The sequence below is a fragment of the Mustelus asterias genome, chromosome 3 (assembly GCF_964213995.1).
Source record: "Mustelus asterias chromosome 3, sMusAst1.hap1.1, whole genome shotgun sequence".
NCBI lineage: Eukaryota > Metazoa > Chordata > Chondrichthyes > Carcharhiniformes > Triakidae > Mustelus > Mustelus asterias.
The window spans coordinates 117012823-117035097 of NC_135803.1; the positions used below are offsets into that span (position 1 = coordinate 117012823).

General features: G+C 41.8%; 1 protein-coding gene across 1 annotated transcript in view; it reads left to right on the top strand.

Moving 5' to 3' along the window:
- Positions 1-329: 329 nt before the first annotated feature.
- The window catches only part of tafa4b (TAFA chemokine like family member 4b), a 140212-nt gene continuing 118266 nt past the window's right edge, over positions 330-22275 (top strand). The window contains exon 1 of the mRNA XM_078203693.1: positions 330-444. Coding sequence (XP_078059819.1) covers positions 330-444 — 115 coding nt within the window. The remainder of the gene's footprint in view (positions 445-22275) is intronic.

Sequence of the window (22275 nt, forward strand, 5' to 3'; positions counted from 1 at the left end):
TCTGGGGAACAGAAGGCAGCTAATTTGGTAGCATGGTCCTAGAGGGTCAGGAACCTGCTTAGTGCTGAGTGGACATGACCCCACATCTTCCAGAACAGGTGGACACAAAATGGACTAACATAAATAACAGGGAACTGGCTAACCCTCTTGTGACTCATCATTTCCTTAAGAGGTGTGCATTAGTGAGGGAAAAATGCTCCCGAGTTTCGCCATGCATTGTCCACGAATGGGCTCTGGATGCCTGCACTGATGTTTCAAACACTGCTTCTCAGTTTCCACATAGCCACAACTTGTCTTTCTCTGCTTATGTTTTTACTCTCTTTATCAGGATGCGATTCTGTGCAAAATCGATGCTCCTCACTCACTGGCTGCTGCTCATCTCCGCTTTAATGCTTTGCTGTAAGTTGCTGTCTGCCTCCAGCCACCACCCACGGGGCCACTCAGGTAAGCAGTTCCCCCAACAACTCTCACTGAATACTTCGACTGAGCTTCATGTGACTGCAAATTATAACCCATCAGACATCTGAGAATGCTCTTATTCTTCATTAACTGTCATGTACACTCGATAGCATTGCAGTCTGCATCTGTTAAATGAAAGCAATCAATCTATTTCTCCAGGTTATATTGATTTTTAATTTTTATACTTGTAACTTGACACCTCTGTGGTGTAAAAAAACAGCTTTTTGATTGAGAAACCTAGATCAAGCACCAAGGTCTGCAGAAATGGGATTGCCAATGTTGAAAGGAGCTGAAGAGACGAGGAGATAAATCATGTCGTAATTAGATGACACCAAGCTCAGGGTTTAAAGCTGCACAGATAATGAATGAATAAGAGCTAAGGAATTCTGCAGTGCTGAAACGTGGGGAGAAATGTTTAAAATGGGGATTGTTTCTGGGATTTTCCATTTTCAGCTCATTCATTTTGAAATTGCAGGCTGGCAACCAGAGAGCAGAACATCTCAGCCCTTGTGATGGGACCTGGTTTCAACATAGTGAGGATTGTATAACCAGGAGCAGAGAGTACAAAAGTCAAACAGTTCTGATGAATTTATAAAAAATAAATTTGTTAGGTTACTGCTGAGTTTTCTATGTCGTTCAGGGCATCCCCATCATCAAAAGGATATGAAGCCTTAGAGAGTGCATAGCATTGATTAATCAGGAATAGGAAACCATAGCAACAAGAAAAGATTAATAATGCAGGGATTATTCGTACTGGAGGAGAGAAGGCTAAAAAGTGATTTAATAGGGGCTTTTTAAAATTATGAAGTGTGTTGATGGTCTGAATAGAGGAAGTCTATTTTCTTTGGTTGGGGAAGTGGAGAATCATCAGTTCAAAATGACCACGAGAGTGAGGAGAAGATTTAGGAAAGTGTTGTCTACAGTGCCACCAGCAGCACTTACCCAGCAATAACCTGCTCACCGACGCTCAGTTTAGGTTCCACCCAGCTCTTGACCTGATCTCATTCCAGCCTTGGTCCAAACGTGAATGAGAAGAGTTGAACTCCAGAGGTGAGGTGAGAATTACTGCCCTTGACATCAAGGCAGCATTTAATCAAGTATGGCATCAAGGAGCTGGGGCAAAACTGAAGTCAGTGGGTTTTGGGGAAAACACTCCACTGATTGGAGTCATACCTAACACAAAAGAAGATGGTTGTGTTTGTTGGAGGTCAATCATCTCAACCCTGGGACATTGCTGCAGGAGTTCCTCAGGGCAGTGTCCTCGGCCCAAACATCTTCAACGACTTCATTAATGACCTTCCCTCCATCATAAGATCAGAAGTACGGATGTTCATGGATATTTGCAAAATTTTCAGCACCATTCACAACTCCACAGGTATTGGAGTAGTTCATGTCCGTATGCAGCAAGACCCAGACAATATCCAGACCTTGGCTGATAAGTGGCAAGTAACATTCATGCCAGACAAGTGCCAGGCAATATCTATCTGCAACAAGAGAGAATCTAACTATCTCCCCATGATATTTAAAACATTACCATTGCTGGATCCCCCACTGTCAACATTCTGGGAATACCATTGACCAGAAACTGAACTGGACCAGCTATATAAATACCGTAGTTACAAGAGCACGTCAAAGGCTGGGAATTCTGTGGCGAGTAATTTACCTCTTTAGCACCCAAAGTCTGTTCGCCATCTACAAGGCACAAGTCAGGAGTGCAATGGAAAACTCTCCAGTTGCCTGAATCAATGCAACTTTGACAACATACAAGAAAAAGCAGTCCATTAAATTGGCACCCTTCAACATTCACTCCCTACACTACCAATGAACAGCTATGTGTATCATCTACAAGATTCACTGCAGCAACTGTGATTACTCATTTTAGCCTTGCAAGTTGTTATTTTAAGTGGAGTTAATGGACTTTTGTTTACTTAGGTTCCCCTGGGATTTCCGATTAGAGTGATTGACAGGGTCATGTCATGATGTGGTTTATGTGCAGAGCTGGGTCTGTAGCAAAAAGCCAAAAGCTTTTTCAGAAGGTAGTTAGTTCTAGTTAGGAATTGTTTGTAGGCAGAGGCTTCTTCAAGCTGCTTTGAAACTCATTTTCTCTCTGAAAGCTTTAAGCCTGTCTACACTGATGATAGCAAGTATATTTATGGTTGCTAACTGCATTTAAAGTGGCATTTAAATTTGTAAGAGGAATGTTGCTTATTTGGAACCGGAACAGTGATAAGTTAGAAATTAAAGTTGTTTCCTTTTCATTTAAAATATTGTTCAACTGTAAAATTTGCTTCATTTGTTAGTTATATTTAAACTGTGTTATTAACTAAAGTTTGTTTTACTATCTCTAATTTGTCAGTGGAATTACTCTTGGAGTGAAACATCCTATCCTCACATTTATGCCAAAATAGAAACATTTTTGGGGTCTAGTCTGGCTTTCTAATGAAACCTGGGGCTCTGGTCTGGGACCGTAACACAACTCACCAACTTTCCTTTAACAACACCTTGCAAACCTGCATTTTTTACCACCTAGTAGGACAAGGACAGCAGATACATGGGAACACAACCACCTGCAAGTCCCCTCCAAGGGGAACACACATCAACTTAATTTGGAAATATACCACCACTCCTTCACTGCAGTTGGGTCACAATCTTGGAATTCTCTTCCTAACAGCATTGTGGATGTTCCAAACCACATGGTCTGCAACAGTTCAAGAATGCAGCTCACCACCACCTTCTCAAGGGTAATTAGGGATGGGCAATAAGCGCTGGCCCAGCCAATGATGCCCACATCCCATGAAAGAATATTTTTAAAGATCTCTTTATGTGGAAGATTGTTGGAACATGGAGTGCTTTGCCACAGGGTTTAGCTGAAGCCTAGACCATTGTATATTTTAATGGGATAGTGGATAAACATTTGATGCAAGGGAAGGTAGAACAGTGTGGAGAGAGAACTAGCCTGTGGGTTTAGTTTTGTATTGTTCTAGTGAAGAATTAACACACAACTAAACGTGGAATGGCCATCTTGTGTGCTGTAAATCTCGAGAGATGAAGAGTTAAGAAGATGGTGTACTTCTAATTGTAAAAGAAGAAAATAGAAACATCCTGGGAGTTAAGGACAGTGTGTCAAAAGTAAAGGAAAACAAACCAAAGGAGAGAAACAGTTAAATCCACTTGTATGCATATCAGGTAATGCTAGATTTTACTGAGTTACAGTTTGTTATTGACTGGTTGACATGAGTTTCATTATTCCTGTTGGATAAAATTTGAATTGTTCGCAAATTTCCCGTACTCTCTAAAATGAATATATATAGGTGTTGTATTGTTTTATATTTTGTGGCCATTATGCATCAGCAGGTTGTTAGAAAAGCATGCACCTACTTTTGCTATAATCGTACCTTTTTGATTCCAAGGTGTCCCCGTTCTCTCTTTCTCTCAATCTCTATATATGTTTATAATATCAATTCATTATTTGTCAAATGAGTAAAATGAAATGCTTCAGGTCTAATACAGGTTTTGAAGAAGCTGAGAGCCTAGCAATGATTGTCCCTTCATTCCTTTGTTAAATGTGTTATTTAAACCTGTTAAATGTGACGTGTCATGATTTATGATATGATTCATTCCACCAGCACTCTGAATAAAGAGACAGATGTGAATGAGGCTGGTATTAACTCAGAGATATGGTGCTTCTCAGGTTATAAGGTGACATTGCACTCTGTACATCAACATGCACACTTGTACAGTCAAAAACCACATCAATGAGCAGCAGTATGAGAGAGATCATCAAGCCTAACTGAATATGTATGCAGTAGTTTATTCTGCTCTAGGCCTGCACCTCAATACAGATCTGTTTGTGCATAAATTGCAAATATTGCCACCAATTAATTGGAAGCATTAATTGTTAGCCAGGTGTGAATAAAGAACCTGGTGCTGGCTGATCAGGGACTGACGTTGTGTTGGTATCAGGAGATGTGATTGTGTTGGTATCTGGAGATGAGATTGTGTTAGTATCTAGAGATGAGATTGTGTTGGTACCTGGAGATGAGATTGTGTTGGTATCTGGAGATGAGATTGTGTTGGTATCTGGAGATGAGATTGTGTTGGTATCTGGAGATGAGGTTGTATTGGTACCTGGAGATGAGGTTGTGTTGGTATCTGAGATGAGGTTGTGTTGGTATCTGGAGATGAGATTGTGTTGGTATCTGGAGATGAGATTGTGTTGGTATCTGGAGATGAGATTGTGTTGGTATCTGGAGATGAGATTGTGTTGGTATCTGGAGATGAGGTTGTGTTGGTATCTGGAGATGAGGTTGTGTTGGTATCTGGAGATGAAGTTGAGTTGGTATCTGGAGATGAAGTTGAGTTGGTATCTGGAGATGAGTTGAGTTGGTGTCTGGAGATGAAGTTGAGTTGGTGTCTGGAGATGGAGATGAAGTTGAGTTGGTATCTGGAGATGAAGTTGTGGTGGCATTTGGAGATGAGATTTTGTTGGTATCTGGAGTCTTGGATTTTCCAATCTTTAATCTGTGCGACAGGGAATTGGTGAGGACAGTTTTGCTTAGGTACAGAACGAGCCGAGTGTCTATTACCAGATAACCGGGGTTGATCTGCATTGTGTGGGCATTGGTTTGTCTGAGGGTATATCAATTCCATTTTTGAACATTTTTTGGCCTATTACATTTTGTTGGTAAGTGCACTTTGACTTGAATGACATTGCATGCAAGTACATTAGTTGCTTTTTAATTTACACACTTAAAATAACATGATGGCTGGAACTTTCCGGCTGTTCATGCTACTGAGATCACACAGTTCCGCCACGGCAAACGTCCGCCGTGGGTTTCCCGGTGGCAAGGGGCGCATTCAATAGGAAATCCTGTTGATATCGGTGGGACCAGAAGTTTGTAAAGAAAATCTTGCCCGATGTGTTTTGGAAGCTGATAAGTTCCTTCAATATATATTGGATTAAATATTGGATTGCATAATTGATCATTTACCGGCTGGTCATTTGATCAAAACTATCAAAAAGAAATTAGACTGTTACCTGAAAAACAGAAATGTGAATGGTTACGGGGAAAATTGCAGTAAGGAATTGTTCAACCTTGGAGCTGGTGCTGACACAATGGGCCTCCTACTGGACTGTAACAATTCTGTGATTGATTTGATTAATTGAACATTAATTGTAGTTCATTAAGTGGTGTCAGTGGCAAATGGTACACTCGGTGGTATGTGACATTTGAAGATATGTTCATTGGGCTTCATCACCCGTGTGAGATGATTGGAGTTCTTATGACACAGCATCCAGGTCCTAGGATTTGACTGCTGGCATTGACCTCTTTGGATATCTGATCCCACTGCCTTCTGAGTTTGCCTAGATTATCGTGCACCTCACCTTTAACATGTGCAGGCTGGCATTAAGTAGTGTAGGCTAGCGTTAACTGGTGCTAAACTCTTACAATTTTGGGCCTCCTGTTGAGTGAATTGTGTAGTCAGTCACCAGAGTGGTTAGCACTGGCTGCAATCATTTGAATTAGCAGCTGATATAGGAACAGAAATAGAATGTTAGTGTTTCTTCAAGGGAAATGAAATATCAAAGTAGGGGAGTATTACTGAAATGGAGAAGGACTGTAGAATTCCAAGGTGCAGAGGGATCTAGGTGTTCACATACATATGTCACAAAAAGTTAGGATGCAGGTACAGCATGTAATCAAGGGCCCTAATGGAATGCTCTCCTTTATTACATAAAAGTGCACTTGTTATGCTCCAGTTACACAGAGCATTGGTGAGATCTCATCTCAAATACTGTGTGCAGTTTTGGTCTCCTTATTTAAGGAAGCATCTATATATATATATATTGGTGGTGGTTCAGAGGAAGTTTACTGGAATGATTCCGGGTATGAGCAGGCAGTTTAATGAGGAAAGGTTAGACAAGGCTGGGCTTGATTCCACTGGAGTTTAGAAGACTGAGGGGTGACTTGATTGAGGTATATAAGATCCTGAACAGTAACGAAAAGATGGTCGTGGAAAGAATCAGAGGTGGATTTACAATGGAGCTCACCATGCCTAGGCACAGGGCCCCATCCAACAGGGGGCACCACGCTGGCCAATGCATGGGCATCCAATCAGAGCCTGATTACTCTGCATATCAGCAGGCAAAGCAGAGCAAAATCATAATCTGAATGGTGAGTCTAAAAGCATGGGAAAGCACTGGTCCGAACTGCATGAACAGTAACTTGAGGCGTGGGTGCATGAGGAATGGAGAGAGACAGCTAGGCAAGAGAGAGAGGCAGAGGCTGCTGAGGTTTTACGGTTTTTGCGAAAGGTGTGCAGATTTGTGACTCGACACAGGGCTGGGGGCAGGACGGAAACAGCGAGGTGCGAGACGCCGATAGCCAGCACAAAGTGAGGTCAGCAGCCAAGCAGACGAGGCGAGCAGGTTTACGGCTCAACCCGAGGACAGGCCAGCAACAGCAAGGCGCATCATCCCGAATTAAACCTCAGCCATGAGGAGACAACAAGTGAGTCAGGAGGCTGCCTTGAAGACTACAGGTGAGCGAGGTGAATGAGAATGGGAGAGTGTCAGGGGATGGGGGAGAGTGTGAGCGGATGGGGGTGGGTGGAGGGAGGGAAGGAAGTGTGTGAAGGTGTAGGGGGAGGAGAGTGCGTGAGAGGGCTAGCCAGGCTTTGCAGACTTACAAGGTGGAAGAGTGTGTGAGGGCCAGATTGCATTTTGGAGAAAGGGAGAGTTTGCGATGGAGTTGGGGGTCCATGGGGAGGGATAGTTTGTGAATTTGTGAGGGGGGAATGGGCAGGAGAAGAGTAGAGCGAGTCTTGTTTGAAATCAAGAATCACAGCTTAATAGTCAAAAGATTAATCCAATTTTTGCAGAGCTTGAATTGAAGCTGATAAAATGTGGAATTGACTGTGCAAACGCCCGCTCTTTCAGATACTTTGTTAAAATCAAGATCAGCTTCTTTAGCAATATGAAGCGACACTATCAACCTGACAGTTAGAAATGTAGAAAAGCGAAAATGAGGCAAGAGGACAAAGTTGGGAAAAAAGACAGTTTGTCATGTTACCTGAAAAAGTTTGAAGTATTGAAGAGTGCACATTCATCATCATTTTGTGGCTTCTGCCTTTGCATTCTGTGGGGTGAGCGTGGATGGGGAGAGGTGTGAGATTGTGGGGGGCAGAGATGAAGGTGAGTGTGAGTTCCCACTGACTGTAATCTGCTTGTGAATGAGTCCAGCACTAGGAATCACTGTTTGGAAACTAGTGGTTGCCCTTTTAGGGCAGAGATGAGGAGAATTGTTTTCCCTGAGAGTTGTGCAAGTTTTGTACTCTGCCTCACAAGGCAGGGTCATTGATTATATCTGAGGTGGAGGTAGATAGATTCTTGTTAGCCAAGGGAATCAAAGATTATCGGGGGTAGATGGGAATGTAGAATTTGAAAAGCAAACAGATGAGCCACGATCTTATTGAATGGTGGAACAGGCTTGAGGGGCCAAATGGCCTATTTCAGCTCCTATTTTGTATGTTCGTATGATAAATCAAGAGCTTGACTATTAGTACAAGTCAACATGCATCAACCCCAATCTAAAAAGAGCAAAGATTCTCCAGGTGATCTGTCCAAAAATGGTTCCTCAACCAACACCAATATTACAGTTTAGTGATTTAATTTGCTGTTTACGATGTACTGGACCAGAACCCCAAGTTACATTGGGACTCCAGATCCGACCCCAACAATTTTTCTATTTTAGCATATATTTGAGGATGGGATGTTTCGCTCAGTGAGTAATTCCACTTCCAAATTAGGGATCTTTTTATAGTAAAACAAACTTTACCTAATAACGCAGTTTAAATATAACTCTAACAAATGAAGCAGCTTAATTATGAACAGTTGAACAATATTTGAAAACGAAAAGGAAATGACTTTAATTTCTAACTTATCACTGTTTCAGTTCCAAAGAAGCAACATTCCTCTTACTGACTTCAATGCCACTTCAAATACAGCCGGCAACCATAAATATTCTTGCAATAATGAATGTAGACAGACCCGAAGCTTTCAGTGAGACAATTAGTTTCAGAGCCGCTTGCACAAAGAAGTCTCTGTCTTCAAACCATTCTGAACTGAAAATCTGTTTTTCTGTGACAGATCTAGTTCCTCCCATTATCCACATCATCACATCACCCTGCCTACCTAAACCCACATTCCATTCCTTTAATCAATCCCCCCGCCCCCCCAAGCTAACCTCCTTTTCATAAACTAAAGTCCATTGGCGCTATCCTAAGTAAACACTACATGGCTAAAATGAGTAATTATCCCACTATCCTAGCATCTGAGCTGCATTCTCCTCCAGACATACTGACTGCCTATAGAATAAAGCTTCAATTTTAAACATTCGCCTCAAATATAAAAAAAATCTATATCAATTGCACTACCATCATCACAATGAGTCTTGTTGTGTGCAACTGAGCTACCATTTTTGCTTACATGACAGTAGCTGCTCTGCAAAACTACTTTATTGGCTGTACACACCCACATCATTCTCATATGCTGCACAGACTACACTGCAAAGTTTGCACTAAGCTAGTGGTCTTAAAAACTGAAAATGAGTATTTTCCACATAATGGTTCATCTGAGATGAATATTGTTCAATTTTGGGGACCCGTACATTTAGTATTTGAAATTACAATTAGTATCATCTAGAGCTTGGAGAGAGCTGATACAACCTCTCCCTGAACTGAGGCAGCACAACATTTTATGGTCGGCTTTGATTTGGAAAGTTCTCCTTTCACAGTTGTCTGCCCAAGCTTCTTTCTCTATTTGTATAACTCTGTTCTGCGTCTGTAAATGAATGCTGATGCAATTGAACTCCAGTGTTGATCAGCTTTCTGCTGGAGAAGTACTATGCTCCCTTTGGATGAAGGAGGCACTGCTGGTCTGTTGGCTCCCTGGGTCACCTGAAAATGCTGCTACTTCTTGGTGCACTTGGGATTGTCTTATGTTTGTTCTTAGTAGCTAGTAGCTAACACAACAAGCTTCCTCATTACCGTTATACATGGTTCAGAACACCGGGGAGGGGATATTGGTGAGGAACATGTATGAAATGTGCCCTTTACAAAATACTTTATTTGGAATGATCTACTTCTATTTTTGATTGAAAAGGTTTACAGTATATAAATCATGCAGTCAAATCAGATCTCTAAGATGGCTCAGTGGAAAAGTGAAAAACCTAATTAGCCCGTTATTTATTTGTGAGAAAAGCTCACTCAGACGCGTCAATGTGAATTGATTATGGTCATAACTAACCGGTTTGCCGTTGAATGTATTTCAACAGTTAAGGGGTTAAACCTCTCTCCTGTTTAATGCCCCGATGCCTTCCTTGCGATTGTGCCAAGTAATGCGCTACGTGAGGGTTTAAGAGGCTACTTAAAATAATCCTGTTCAAGTCTGACTATAGTGATGACCTTTTTATTAAAAAAATCTTTAAAAATTCCCTTTTGAATTCACTGCTGATTTCTAAATTTAGAATTGTTCTCTGTGAAAAAGGTTGTTGTTCAAGTGAACTTGTAATGTATCAAAGATCCAGCAGAGGGCACCATAACATTACAAATACATTGCAATAAAGCAAATATGATCACATACTGCATTCGCTGTTAAAGACACTTCGGAAAAGATCAGCAAGGTTTTTGAAGCTCGTGGGTGTCTTTTTCTCTCCATATTTATTCTTTTTCCATATTTTACTTTTCTAAAGAATTGCGCTGAGGGTGTGTGGTCAGGTGACCTAATATGGCCTCCAACCAGGCTTCCCTGGATCTCTTTGTCAGGAATATATGAACTGATCTTGAATTCATTCATTTTCTTTCTTTGGGAATAATGCCTGAACCTCTGTCACTGTTCCCCTGCTGGCTGGAACATGAAGGAAGATTCATCATACGTGGAAATAGAACATAGAACATAGAACAGTACAGCACAGAACAGGCCCTTCGGCCCACGATGTTGTGCCGACCTTCATCTGAAACCAAGATCAAGCTATCCCACTCCCTACCATCCTGGTGTGCTCCATGTGCCTATCCAATAACCGCTTAAATGTTCCTAAAGTGTCTGACTCCACTATCACTGCAGGCAGTCCATTCCACACCCCAACCACTCTCTGCGTGAAGAACCTACCTCTGATATCCTTCCTATATCTCCCACCATGAACCCTATAGTTATGCCCCCTCGTAATAGCTCCATCCACCCGAGGAAATAGTCTTTGAACGTTCACTCGATCTATCCCCTTCATCATTTTATAAACCTCTATTAAGTCTCCCCTCAATCTCCTCCGCTCCAGAGAGAACAGCCCCAGCTCCCTCAACCTTTCCTCATAAGACCGACAAATCATATGCATAAACCTGCCTGTAGCATCCAGTGGTGCTTTATGTAGGCACGCTAAAGGGGTCACACTGATTTAATATTCTGATAGCATATAATGACTATTTGTGAGTGCTCCACAGAAAACAATGGAGGCAGATTGAGAATCACAATTGGGAATTTGTGAACATCTTATCTCCTTCCTCATCTTTCTTCGAATATCAGTCATCCTATCTTTAATAGAATTGTTGACATTTTAACATCTATTTTCATGTCAATGGGATTCTATTTTGTGCTTTTATTTAGGCCAGGACCTCTTTTGAAAGAAAAGCAAACAGGAATGGAGAGCAGATGTTAACTTTAAGATCCCTTTTCCTCTTTTGTTTTATTTATGGGCTTAAACGTTCTGCGCTGGCGTTCCTGCACACCGTATCATGGCATGGTGGGGCTTGGGTTAATGCCTGCGATTGCCCACATGGTGAGTTCCAATCTGGACTGCACTGTCAGGGGCAACATGAAGGTGAGGTGCTGCCGGGAGAGGTGGTAGGTGTGACACGCTGCGCTGCACCTTGCACGGGTGGTTGCACAGTGGCACTGGCAGAGGCCGAGGGGCAGATCAGGTGCCCTTTCTCCATCAAAGATTGGTATGTGGCTCAGGAGGGAACTAATGAGGGGTTAAAATGAGAGCGGAATTAACATCAGCCAAGATACAGTCATTAATCGAGGATGCTTCAGTGATCTTGTCAGTTCGACTTTAATGTGCATTAATTTGGCTCCATCATACTGTCAGACTTGGTAACTCTTCCAAATCAAGTGTCCTGATTATGGCATTGATGCTTATTGTTTCAATGAAAGCCCCCTATATTAATCAATGGAGATCAGCAAGATGATTTTGAAAGTTGGTCATTTTAAAAGTTCAACTTCGAACAGAAATACCGATGAATACTCATTAATGTTTGTACTTGTAATCTCGTGAAGATCATGATTTAATATAGTTGACTTGATAATTCTCATTTAATGCTATCCCCAACCCTGACCATAGCAATAACTGGAACAGTTCTTGTCCTGGGTATACAGGCCAAATTACCACCCCAAAATAATGACAAGGTTTGAACTTGCATAAACTGTATTTTATGACCATAGTTATACTGCAGACTAGTGTCTGTTGAGTTAAACCTCAGCAAATTAGACCCTAATTATTGTAACCAGTAAGTTGAGTGATAAAGTAGTATTACATTTTTGTGTTTGGATGGCTATTTGGAACAATGGTGGATAATTTATTGATAGGAAAACACAGGCAGAAGTGTGCACTTGCTCATCATGTTGCAAAGATTTAAACTGATGTTTGTAAAGTGCGCAGTATAAAGTCATGTAGAGTGAACTCTAATATTAACAATTAAGCATGTACTTAAGGAGCTAAGTCACAGTGTTGACATTTACTGAGAGGAGATGAGTGTGAAGCATCTGAGTGAGCAGCTCCAGCTTTGTCTTGGTCATATTTAACCTTTTTAAAGTAGTTATCATGTAAATAAATGTTTTTGAACATAGGACCATTACCTCCAGCAAGATTTCTTCTCGAGTAAGAAGCCAATAAATCCTGAGATAAACCCACAATAACAGATGGTGGCAACTGTGACTATACCATTCAATGAATGGCACGGCACTGGGAAGTTCTGTGAAACAGAGATCTTGGCGTGTTTGTCCATAGATCTCTGAAGGCAGAAAGGCATGTTAGTAGGGTGATGAAAAAGGGATACTTGCCTTTATCAATTGAGGCATAGATTACAAAAGCAGGGAAGTCATGTTGGAGTTGTATAGAACTTTGGTGAGGCCACAGCTAGACTACTGTGGTGACACTCTAATGTGTCACCACATTATTGGAATGATGTGATTGCAGTGGTGGGGATGCAGAGGAGATTCACCAGGATGCTATGGGAAGAACTCCCGCATTTCTGTCACATGACCTCTTAAGTAACCACGTCATCATATCATCATGTGACCACTCAGTCTATGACACCCACAGAGGAAAAAGAGTGGGGAAAACCTCAAGTGAAATCCACTTGGGATGGAACATTTCAGTTATGAAGAGAGGTTGGGTTTGTTTGGGTTGTTTTCATTGGAACAGAGAAGACTGAGGGGCAAACTGATCGAGGTGTACAAGATTATGAGGGGCTAGGACAAGGAAAAGCTGTTCCCCTTAGTTGAAGGGTCAGTCACGAGGAGACATAGGTTCAAGGTGAGAGGCAGGGGGTTTCGGGGGGATGTGAAGAAAAACTTTTTTACCCAGAGGGTAGTGTTGGTCTGGAATGCGCTGCCTGGGAGGGTGGTAGAGGTAGTTTGCCTCACATCCTTTAAAAAGTACCTGGATGAACACTTGGTCTATTGCCTTAAATGTTGTGACATGTCAAGTGCTGGTAAATGGAATTAGGTGAGAGATCAGGTGTTTCTTGCGTGTTGGTGCAGACTCGATGGGCTGAAGGGCCTCTGTATGATTCTATGCACTGTATGATTCTATGATTCTATACTTGTAGAAGTGCTGGGTTCCCAAAGACTGGTGACCGTGGACTTATAACAATCAACATTCATGAGCTGAGCAGTTTGTACTCTGCTTGTGCTATGGGAAGAACACCCGCATTTCTGTCACATGACCTCTTAAGTAACCACGTCATCATATCATCATGTGACCACTCAGTCGATGACACCCACAGAGGAAAAAGAGTGGGGAAAACCTCAAGTGAAATCCAGCAACAGTGCAACTCTGTGGGTGAAGGATTTCGAAGCCAACCTGGCAATCGCACTGGTTCCGACTAAATAACAAAGGCAGCCCAGCAACCAGCAAGGCAAGCAGTGTGGGAAAAGGCAGACTTGAACCAGGGTGAGAAATAGCTACTGCTTTGCCCCTACCAGAATAATTTCAAACAATAGAGAGCCCTAGACAGGCTGAGAAATGGCAAAATGGGCAAAGGCTTTTTACCTTGTACCACAACCCCTCCTGTGAGTAAAGGGAAAAAAGATCAAATTAGTATTTCATTATAAGATGTTGGGAGTATAACAGATGTGCTGCCCAGACAGTGGGTGAACAAAGAAACAGCATCCTACAAGGATGTCATCAAAACCATTGACTCGTATTTCAGTCTTTGTAAAAATATTATCATAGAGTGTGCAAAATTTAATCAGTGCATTCAAAACAGGGTGAAGGGATTGAATTATGCACCAACAAATTATGCCGCCTGGCTGAAAAATGCGAGTATGGAAGACTAAAAGATGACCTGCTCAGAAATAGACTAGTCATTGGCATTTTAGATGAGGATCACTCTGACTTCTTAAAATCTCAGGAAGATTTAAATTAGAACAAAGGTGTACAACTGGCTAGACAGGCTGAACAGCAAAGGTGGAAAGGGCTTTTGACAGAGATATGAGGGTAATTTCCCAAGAACAGCCCAATGAAGTTGTTCAATTTGTGGATTGTAGAACTGAAAGTATAGCAAGGCAGCAGCTCAGGAAACATTCCAATAAAGTGCCAACCGCCATTTTCCAATGTCGCTTCTGTGGTGGGAAGAATTCCCTGCCCAAATTGGGCAACGCCATGGGTTTGGAAAGTTAGACCATTTTAAAGTGGTGTGTTGTTCCAGGAAATCCGCATTTACCAGATAGCAGGGGAAATCTGTTAAAGGAGCCTCGGTTCAAGAAACTCAAGTTGACTGAGAATGCTGTGAATGTATCTTTATGTACAAAACTCCATCGCTACGACCATAGGAAGCCATTTTTCTTCGCGATGAGGCTAGGTGAAGCGGGAGACAGGCGCACCAAGGATGAAGGTGACCAACTGCAAGATGACATTCTAGATCTTAATTCGCTCTTTTGGGAAAAAGTGGAAGAGGATGATGACCAAGATGTCACCAGGAAATCGATGATTTGTCACAGTAGGAGTTCTTGAACCTTGCTTTAATCTTTGAAGACAGCGAACATTCTGATGAAGTTCCAGTTTCAGTTAATGGTGGAAATGATTTGAATACCAGCTAGGTTCTAACCTTGAGCTGATGTGTGGATCTCGCTAAAACAAGCATGTACACAAAAAGAATGTGAAGTATGATGCACTATCAATCACGATACGAGGACTCCAGTGAGTGAGTGAAATAACAGGCTTTTATTCGCAAAGAACAGGAGCACACCCTTGTAGCTGACCTGGCCCAGACTGAGGCGAGGAGGAGGAACCATCACCTTTATACCTCGCTCTGGTGGAAAGGGAGGAGTCTCAGGTGGAAAGGGAGGAGTCTCGGGCCAGGTGCAGCATGGGTGTGTCCAGGCATACACATGTAGTTACAGTGGTTCACCACAAAGTACATAGCCTAAACAATATATTCATTTGATTTGATTTATTATTGTCGCATGTATTAGTGAAAAGTATTGTTTCTTGCACGCTATACAGACAAAGCATATCGTACATAGAGAAGGAAAGGAGAGAGTGCAGGATGTAGTGTTAGAGTCATAGCTAGGATGTAGAGAAAGATCAACTGAATATAAGGTGGGTCCATTCAAAAGTCTGATGGCAGCAGGGAAGAAGCTGTTCTTGAGTCAGTTGGTACGTGACCTCAGACTTTTGGATCTTTTTCCTGACAGAAGAAGGTGGAAGAGAGTATGCCCGGGGTGTGTGGGGTCCTTGATAATGCTGGCTGCTTTTCTGAGGTAGTGGGAAGTGTAGACAGTGTCAGTGGATGGGAGACTGGCTTGTGTGATGGACTGGGCTTCATTCATGACCCTTTGTAACTTCTTGTAGTCTTGGTCAGAGCAGGAGCCATACCAAGCTGTGGTACATCGAGAAAGAATGTTTTCTATGGTGCATCTGTAGGATGTTTTCTTACAACCATAAATCAATTTTATATATTCATTCTTTCAACTCTGAAGTAAAGAAGATTTTGGATTTCATTCCTGAACCAATTATTTTAGCAATTAAAGTATAAACAATGGGAAAATATGTATATGTGGAAAGAATCATAGTATCCCTACAGTGCAGAAGGAGGCCATTTGGCCCATCGAGTCTGTACCAACCACAATCCCACCCAGCCCCTATCCCCGTAGCCCCATGTATTGACCCTGCTAGTCTCCCTGACACTAAGTGACAATTTAGCATGGCCAATCAACCTAACCTGCACATCTTTGGACTATGTGTGTGTACATCTGTGTATATGTAAAGCGAAGTTAGCTAGGATATGCATACTTCAGCTGGTGTTCTGCATGATTAAAGTATGTATCTATACACCTGGTATGGTAGGTTGAACGTTCAATTAGTTGAAGTGCTTTTTAGTACAGCTCTGTCCTGAATACCACTATAACATTTTTGCTATGAATGACATTAGTGCTGAATCGCTGAGTTTCATTTCTCCATAGGTCCAGTCATACATTATCAATCTCCAGAGTAAATGGCTGAAATTCTCTCCTTTTTCTTTCACATCAGCAATGTGACCTTTGCAGGAGCTCCATATGAGCCCTGTGTAATGCAGAGAAACTGGCAGTTGCTGTTCATTTCACTCGAAGCACAGCCGCCTAATGGATATCTCTTCCAAACCAGCCTGTATCGCCTTTGCTGAAATATCGAGCACAGGATTACTTTTGTGAACACAGACATATAAATTATATTGGTGCTTTAGTGAATTATTTCATGTTTAACTGGTATTTTCGTGTCACTGATACTGTTTCTAGTTTAGGCATTAATATTCCTCACTCACTTCATTCTGACAGTAAATGGGTTTCAGAGAATGCCCCTGAGTTCACCTCTACTTATTTGTTGAAGAGTGATTAGTGCACCAATTCAAAAGGAGAGAGAAATTGAAAATAAATAATGGAAAAAGTATATGTTTTTAGTTTGTCTGTGATTTCTCATAACATTCAGAATTTTTGTGTATTATGGCCTATTTATTTTTAAACCAATATGCTGGGTCCAGGGGGAACATAAGTTGAAGAATCAACAACAATATATCTATATAATTAAAAGTCTTAGCACATATCTGCCATGGCCACTTGGTGTCCATAAACATGATCTGATCTGAAATTTTGATGCTTCTATCCTAATTTGCACCATTAACATTCATCAGCTCTGGGCTTGCTGGCTGCTTTGACTCCTAGTCCACTCATGCTTTAATTTTAAATCACAATCCTTGTGTTCAAATTCCTCCATGCTCTCACTTTCCCCCAAGTCCATGACCTCCTCCAGCCCTATTATCCTCAGGAACTCTGTGTTCTTCCAACCCTAGCCTCTTGTGCTTCCCTCACCTGCTACATCCCATGATTGATGCCATACCTTCAACCACTGGGTCTTAAGCTCTAGAATTCTCTTCTTAAGCCCTCCTGTCTCCTCGCCATTGACTCCATCCCTCTCCCTGGCAACAGTCTGAGATTAAGCCAGTCTGTTCACAACCTTGGTGTCACTTTTGACCCCAAGATGAACTGCCAACCTTATTTTCACACCGCCACTAAGACCGCCTGCAGTGTTCAATAATTTTGGGTTTTGATTATCTGAGTCTGTTTGCTATTAATGCTCACAGTGCTCGATTAGTTAAGCCTGGGTGTGATTCAGGAAAAAGGAAACAAACTGCAGAAAGAGCTGGAAGCCAGCGCTGAAGTATGAAGCAGACATTTGAAAGCATTGTAAATAAAACCTATTATATACATAGAAACTAGTGACATCTCTGCATAGCTCCGAGGAATAAAATATACAACACTGCCTATTTCCACCTCCATTATGTGGCCCGACTTTACCCCATCCCAAATCATCTGCTGCTAGCCCTTATTCATGCTTTTGTTCCTTATAGACTTGATTATTCCAATGCGATCCTGTCTGGGCTCTCACATTTTACCCTTCATAATCTTGAGGTCGTCCAAAGCCCTGCTGCCCATGTCTTAACGTCCACTAAGTCAAATCCCCCTCCCAGCTCTGTCTTGCTGACTTTTATTGGCACCTGATCAAGCAAAGTATTGATTTTAAAATTATGATCTTGTTTTCAAATCTTTCTACGAACTTGGTTACCCCAATCTCTGTAATATTCTCCAGCTCCACAGCCTTCCAAGGTATTGGCGCTCTTCTGATTCTGACATATCGTGCATCCTTGATTTTAAACACTCCACCATTGGTGGCTGCACTTTCAGCTGCCTAAGCCCCAACTTCTGGAATACCATCTTAATAGCTCTCCACCTCACTCCATCACTTTCCTTCTTTTTGATACTCCCTAAAATCTACCTCTGTAACCAAGCATATGGTCATCTGACCTGATATCTCTCAATGTGGCTTGGTGTCATATTTTAGTAGTAATGCTCCCATGAAGTGCCTTGAAACAGTTTTGTATATTAAAGGTGTTTTATAAATGTAAGTTGTTATTGTAGGAAGCCACATTACAGTGATCTTTATGGAAATATCGTAGAATCATAGAATCCCTACAGTGCAGAAGGAGGCCATTTCGCCCATCGAGCCTGCACTGACCACAATCCCACCCTGGCCCTATCCCCATAACCCCATGCATTTACCCTGCCAAACCCTCTGACAAAGGGACAATTTATCATGGCCAATCAACCTAATCTACCCATCTTTGGAGTGTGGGACGAAACTGAAACACCCAGAGGAAACCCACGCAGACACGGGGAGAACATGCAAACTGCACTCAGACACTTCGCTACCAGGGCTGGATTGCACCACAGTCAGAACAAAGGCAGAAACCTGATACTAGGCAAGGCAAGTAGTAAGCCATTACAAATATGTCACTAAAGATTCAATGGTCGGAACTCTACCACCTCGCCCTCCACGGAATCGATGCGGACGAGCGTTTGACAACGGAAATCTCCGTTGATCTCGGGCTGGGATTTCCGGTCTCGTCTGAGCGAGGCCGTATAATCCCACTCAATTTCTTTAGGGAACCACAGAGGAATCATCAGATCTGCACCACTGTGTGCTCTTGTCTCAAAAATCTCAAGTATAACAGTGAATATTTGGACTTAAACAAAAACCTAAGTCCATGCTACCTCTCATGTGATTATCTTTTTTGTGATTTGAAATGATTTGATTTATTATTGTGAAATGTATTGGGAGACAGTGAAAAGTATTGTTTCTTGCGCTATATAGAGAAAAACTTACTGTTCATAGAGTACATAGGGGAGAAGAAAAGGAGAGGGCGCAGAATACAGTGTTGCAGTTAGCGGTGAAGAGAAGGATGTGAGTGTGTATGGCTGTCTGTGCGTGCTTGTGAGTCAATGCTGTTGAAAATACATTTGAGGAATAAATATTTAGGCTGGAATTCTCCAGCTGTTCACACCGAAAGGATTCTCTGTTCCCAACAGCAGTGAACCCCCGCTTGTGGGTTTCCCGCCGGCGTGGGGTGACGTCAGTGGGAATTCCCATTGACACTGGCGGGATCAGAGAACTCCACCACTGGCAAACAATGCGTCACCTTCCGCCAGTGGGAAACACACGGCTAGGAGGCCGGAGAACCTCGCCCTTATTCTTCTTTTAAGCTCACGAAAAAACCTGTCTTTTGTCTGATTTTGTTTCGAAAGTCACAGCAGTCAACGGGTTGAAACACTCTTTGCCTTTAAAAAAACACCTGGCTGTGGTCCATTGAGAGGTTGAAAAAGGATTCTATCGTCTCTCCCCAGTCCATGACAATACTGAAGGAAATGACCCACCCGTTTATAATCTTGTTCTTTGTTTCTCCGTCTCAGCCTGCCTGTATGTTTCACTCTGATTTTTCTTGTTGTTGTGTGACTCATACTCTTCTGTCTCATTCTCTGCGATTCTCATTTGTGTCTGCCTCATCATACGTTGGATCCGCATTGCTGTCTCCCTGTGTCTCTGTCTTCTCTCTATCACTCTATCTGACTCCAGCACTCTTGGTGCTTTGTGAAGAGGTTAATTGCATCTCACTATCATTGACCTGCCACATCAGAAATGAACTGCTGATCTGATAGAAAGTCGGTTCACCAGCATAGATGTGTCCACTTAGTTCTATTCTATTTTATTGAAACTAAAGATCAGTACTGTCAGAGGTACCAACTTTCGGATGAGAAGTTGAACAGAGACACATAACTGTCTGTTCTCTCAGGTGAACAGAAGAGATCCCAAAGCACTAATCAGAAAGGTGAATTTTTCCTGGTGTTCTGGCCCTCCAGCAACATCTGGAACAAATGATCTGGTCATTTATTTCATTGCTGTTTGTGGGAGACTGCGGTGCTCAAATGGACTGCTACATTTCACAGACGACACAAGTTGGTTGTAAAGTGTCCTTAAATTATTCGAAGCACCATAGAAATGCAATTCTTTGTTTCTTTCTTAATATGAGAATGTGAGATATACCTCATAGAACGTTATATCTTACCACGTTAATTCCCACAGATAAGGTGCCTGAATTGTTGGTGAGTTGACAGCCAGATTAAAATGTATGGACAACATGGCAAAGAACAATCAGAGATAAATGTAAATTCTAGTCTCTCTCAACCCTGTCTTTTTCAATTGAACATAATAAGTGAGAAACACTTGCTTGCTAGAACAGAGTTGAATATTGCTGAAAATAGAGACATGTTTCTGATGTTTTTCATCTTGCACTCAACAGGACAAACACAAGAATACCAAATTTCAAACAATCACAACAGTTTGTTCTGCAGGGGAAAACGGTGCTGATTAGTTGTCAAGTGAATTGTGATTGACTGAGGTGTTGCCATGGAGAATGCAACGAGGATGCCGACCACACAACTGAGCAACTTTATATATAAATTTCAGTGCTAGTGTTGTGCCAAGTATGTAGGTCATGTGTCTCAGTAGTTAGCTGGTTGAATTAAACAGTGTAGATCATAGGATCCCTACAGTGCAGAAGGAGGCCATTCAGCTCATCGAGTCTGCACTGACTTTCTGACAGAGCATCTTACACATGCCCACCCCCTCCCCCACCTCTGTAACCCCACACATTTACCCTGCTAATCCCATTAACCTTTACATCTTGGGACACTAAGGGGCAATTTAGCATGGCCAATCCACCTAACCTGCATATCTTGGGACTGTGGGAGGATACTGGAGCACCAGAAGGAAACACAGGCAGACACAGGGAGAATGTGCAAACTCCATATAATCACCCAAGGCCAGAATTGAACCCAGGTCCCTGGCGCTGTGAGGCAGCAGTGCTAACCACTGTGCCGTTCTCATAGGTGTGTCCCTATGTTTATTCATAATAGGCAGAGTACAGACTGTACTCAACCAATCCATGCTTGCAAAATCCAGAAAAACAAGTCTATCGTTATATATGATTCCGTGATTGGAGAACACTTGCTGAACAATCCAGCAAGATTGTAGCTGAATGCTACACGAACAATCAATTTAAGATAATCAATCAATTGCATAATGTCATTCATTTACGCTAGCTAGAAGTGACAGACATTCGTATAGAGGGACCCATTCTCTGCCAAAAAAAAAAGAATATGTTCAAGCCTTGTGAATTACCTGGGAGCTTGGGGAACCAATTCTCCACCTTTTGTTTTCCCATAACAATGCCTCAGCTAATTGGAGTCGACTTGTCAGCCAATCGCTATCCTTTTCTCCTGTAGTATAAATTGTAATGAATTTTTGAAATTTGGTGTTATATGTGTCCTGATAAGTGCAAGATAAAAAACTTTGGCAACATTTCTCTTTTCAGCAATAGTGAGTGAGAAGTGTGGTAAGGAAAATGGAATTTGCCTGTATGGAATTCACTTATACTGTAAAGACAACCAGTCCTTTCTGTATTCTTCTATAACCTGTGATGCTGGTAAATACAAATGGGATGGATAGCTGGCAAGGAGAGACAGGCACTAATAGAAATGAAGGATTTTGATGAAATCATAAATCATAAGAGCTTCCCTCTCACTATTTTTAACATCATCATAACCCCACCATTGAATTACTGCCCTGTATCTCTGCCAGATGTTTTATATCCTTTGTAATATTTATACACCAGCTAGTCTATACATGGTTACGTTGAAGCGTACTTGAGTTTGTTACTATTACGGTGTTTTGTTTTTGATGCTTTTTTGCAGTTGATGTTAGATTGACATTAGATTTATTGCGATTGTAACAGGAAAATATAATCTGCTACATATGTATATGTGATGAGCTAAATTCACCCACACTTACTGCAGAGTCAGGCTGCAAGGTATCATTCGTCGTAAATAGGGCTCCAATATTTTTGTTCGGATTTGATGGGGCTCCTACTTGTGAGTATGGAATTGGTGAAATTACTTTTATGCTGATGCTATGAGGTTTCTGAGTTATGTAAACCCATTTTAAGTCCAAATATTTAACTTGTATTTTCACTCACTTCCATAGAAAAGAGAAGTTTCTCACATTCCGAGGATGTTGCCCATTCAACGCCATTGCTGGAATGTGCTACTCAGCTAGTGCAACACATTGATCTAGAAATTGCTTTGTGACTTAGGGTGGCATGGCTGGAAATGTG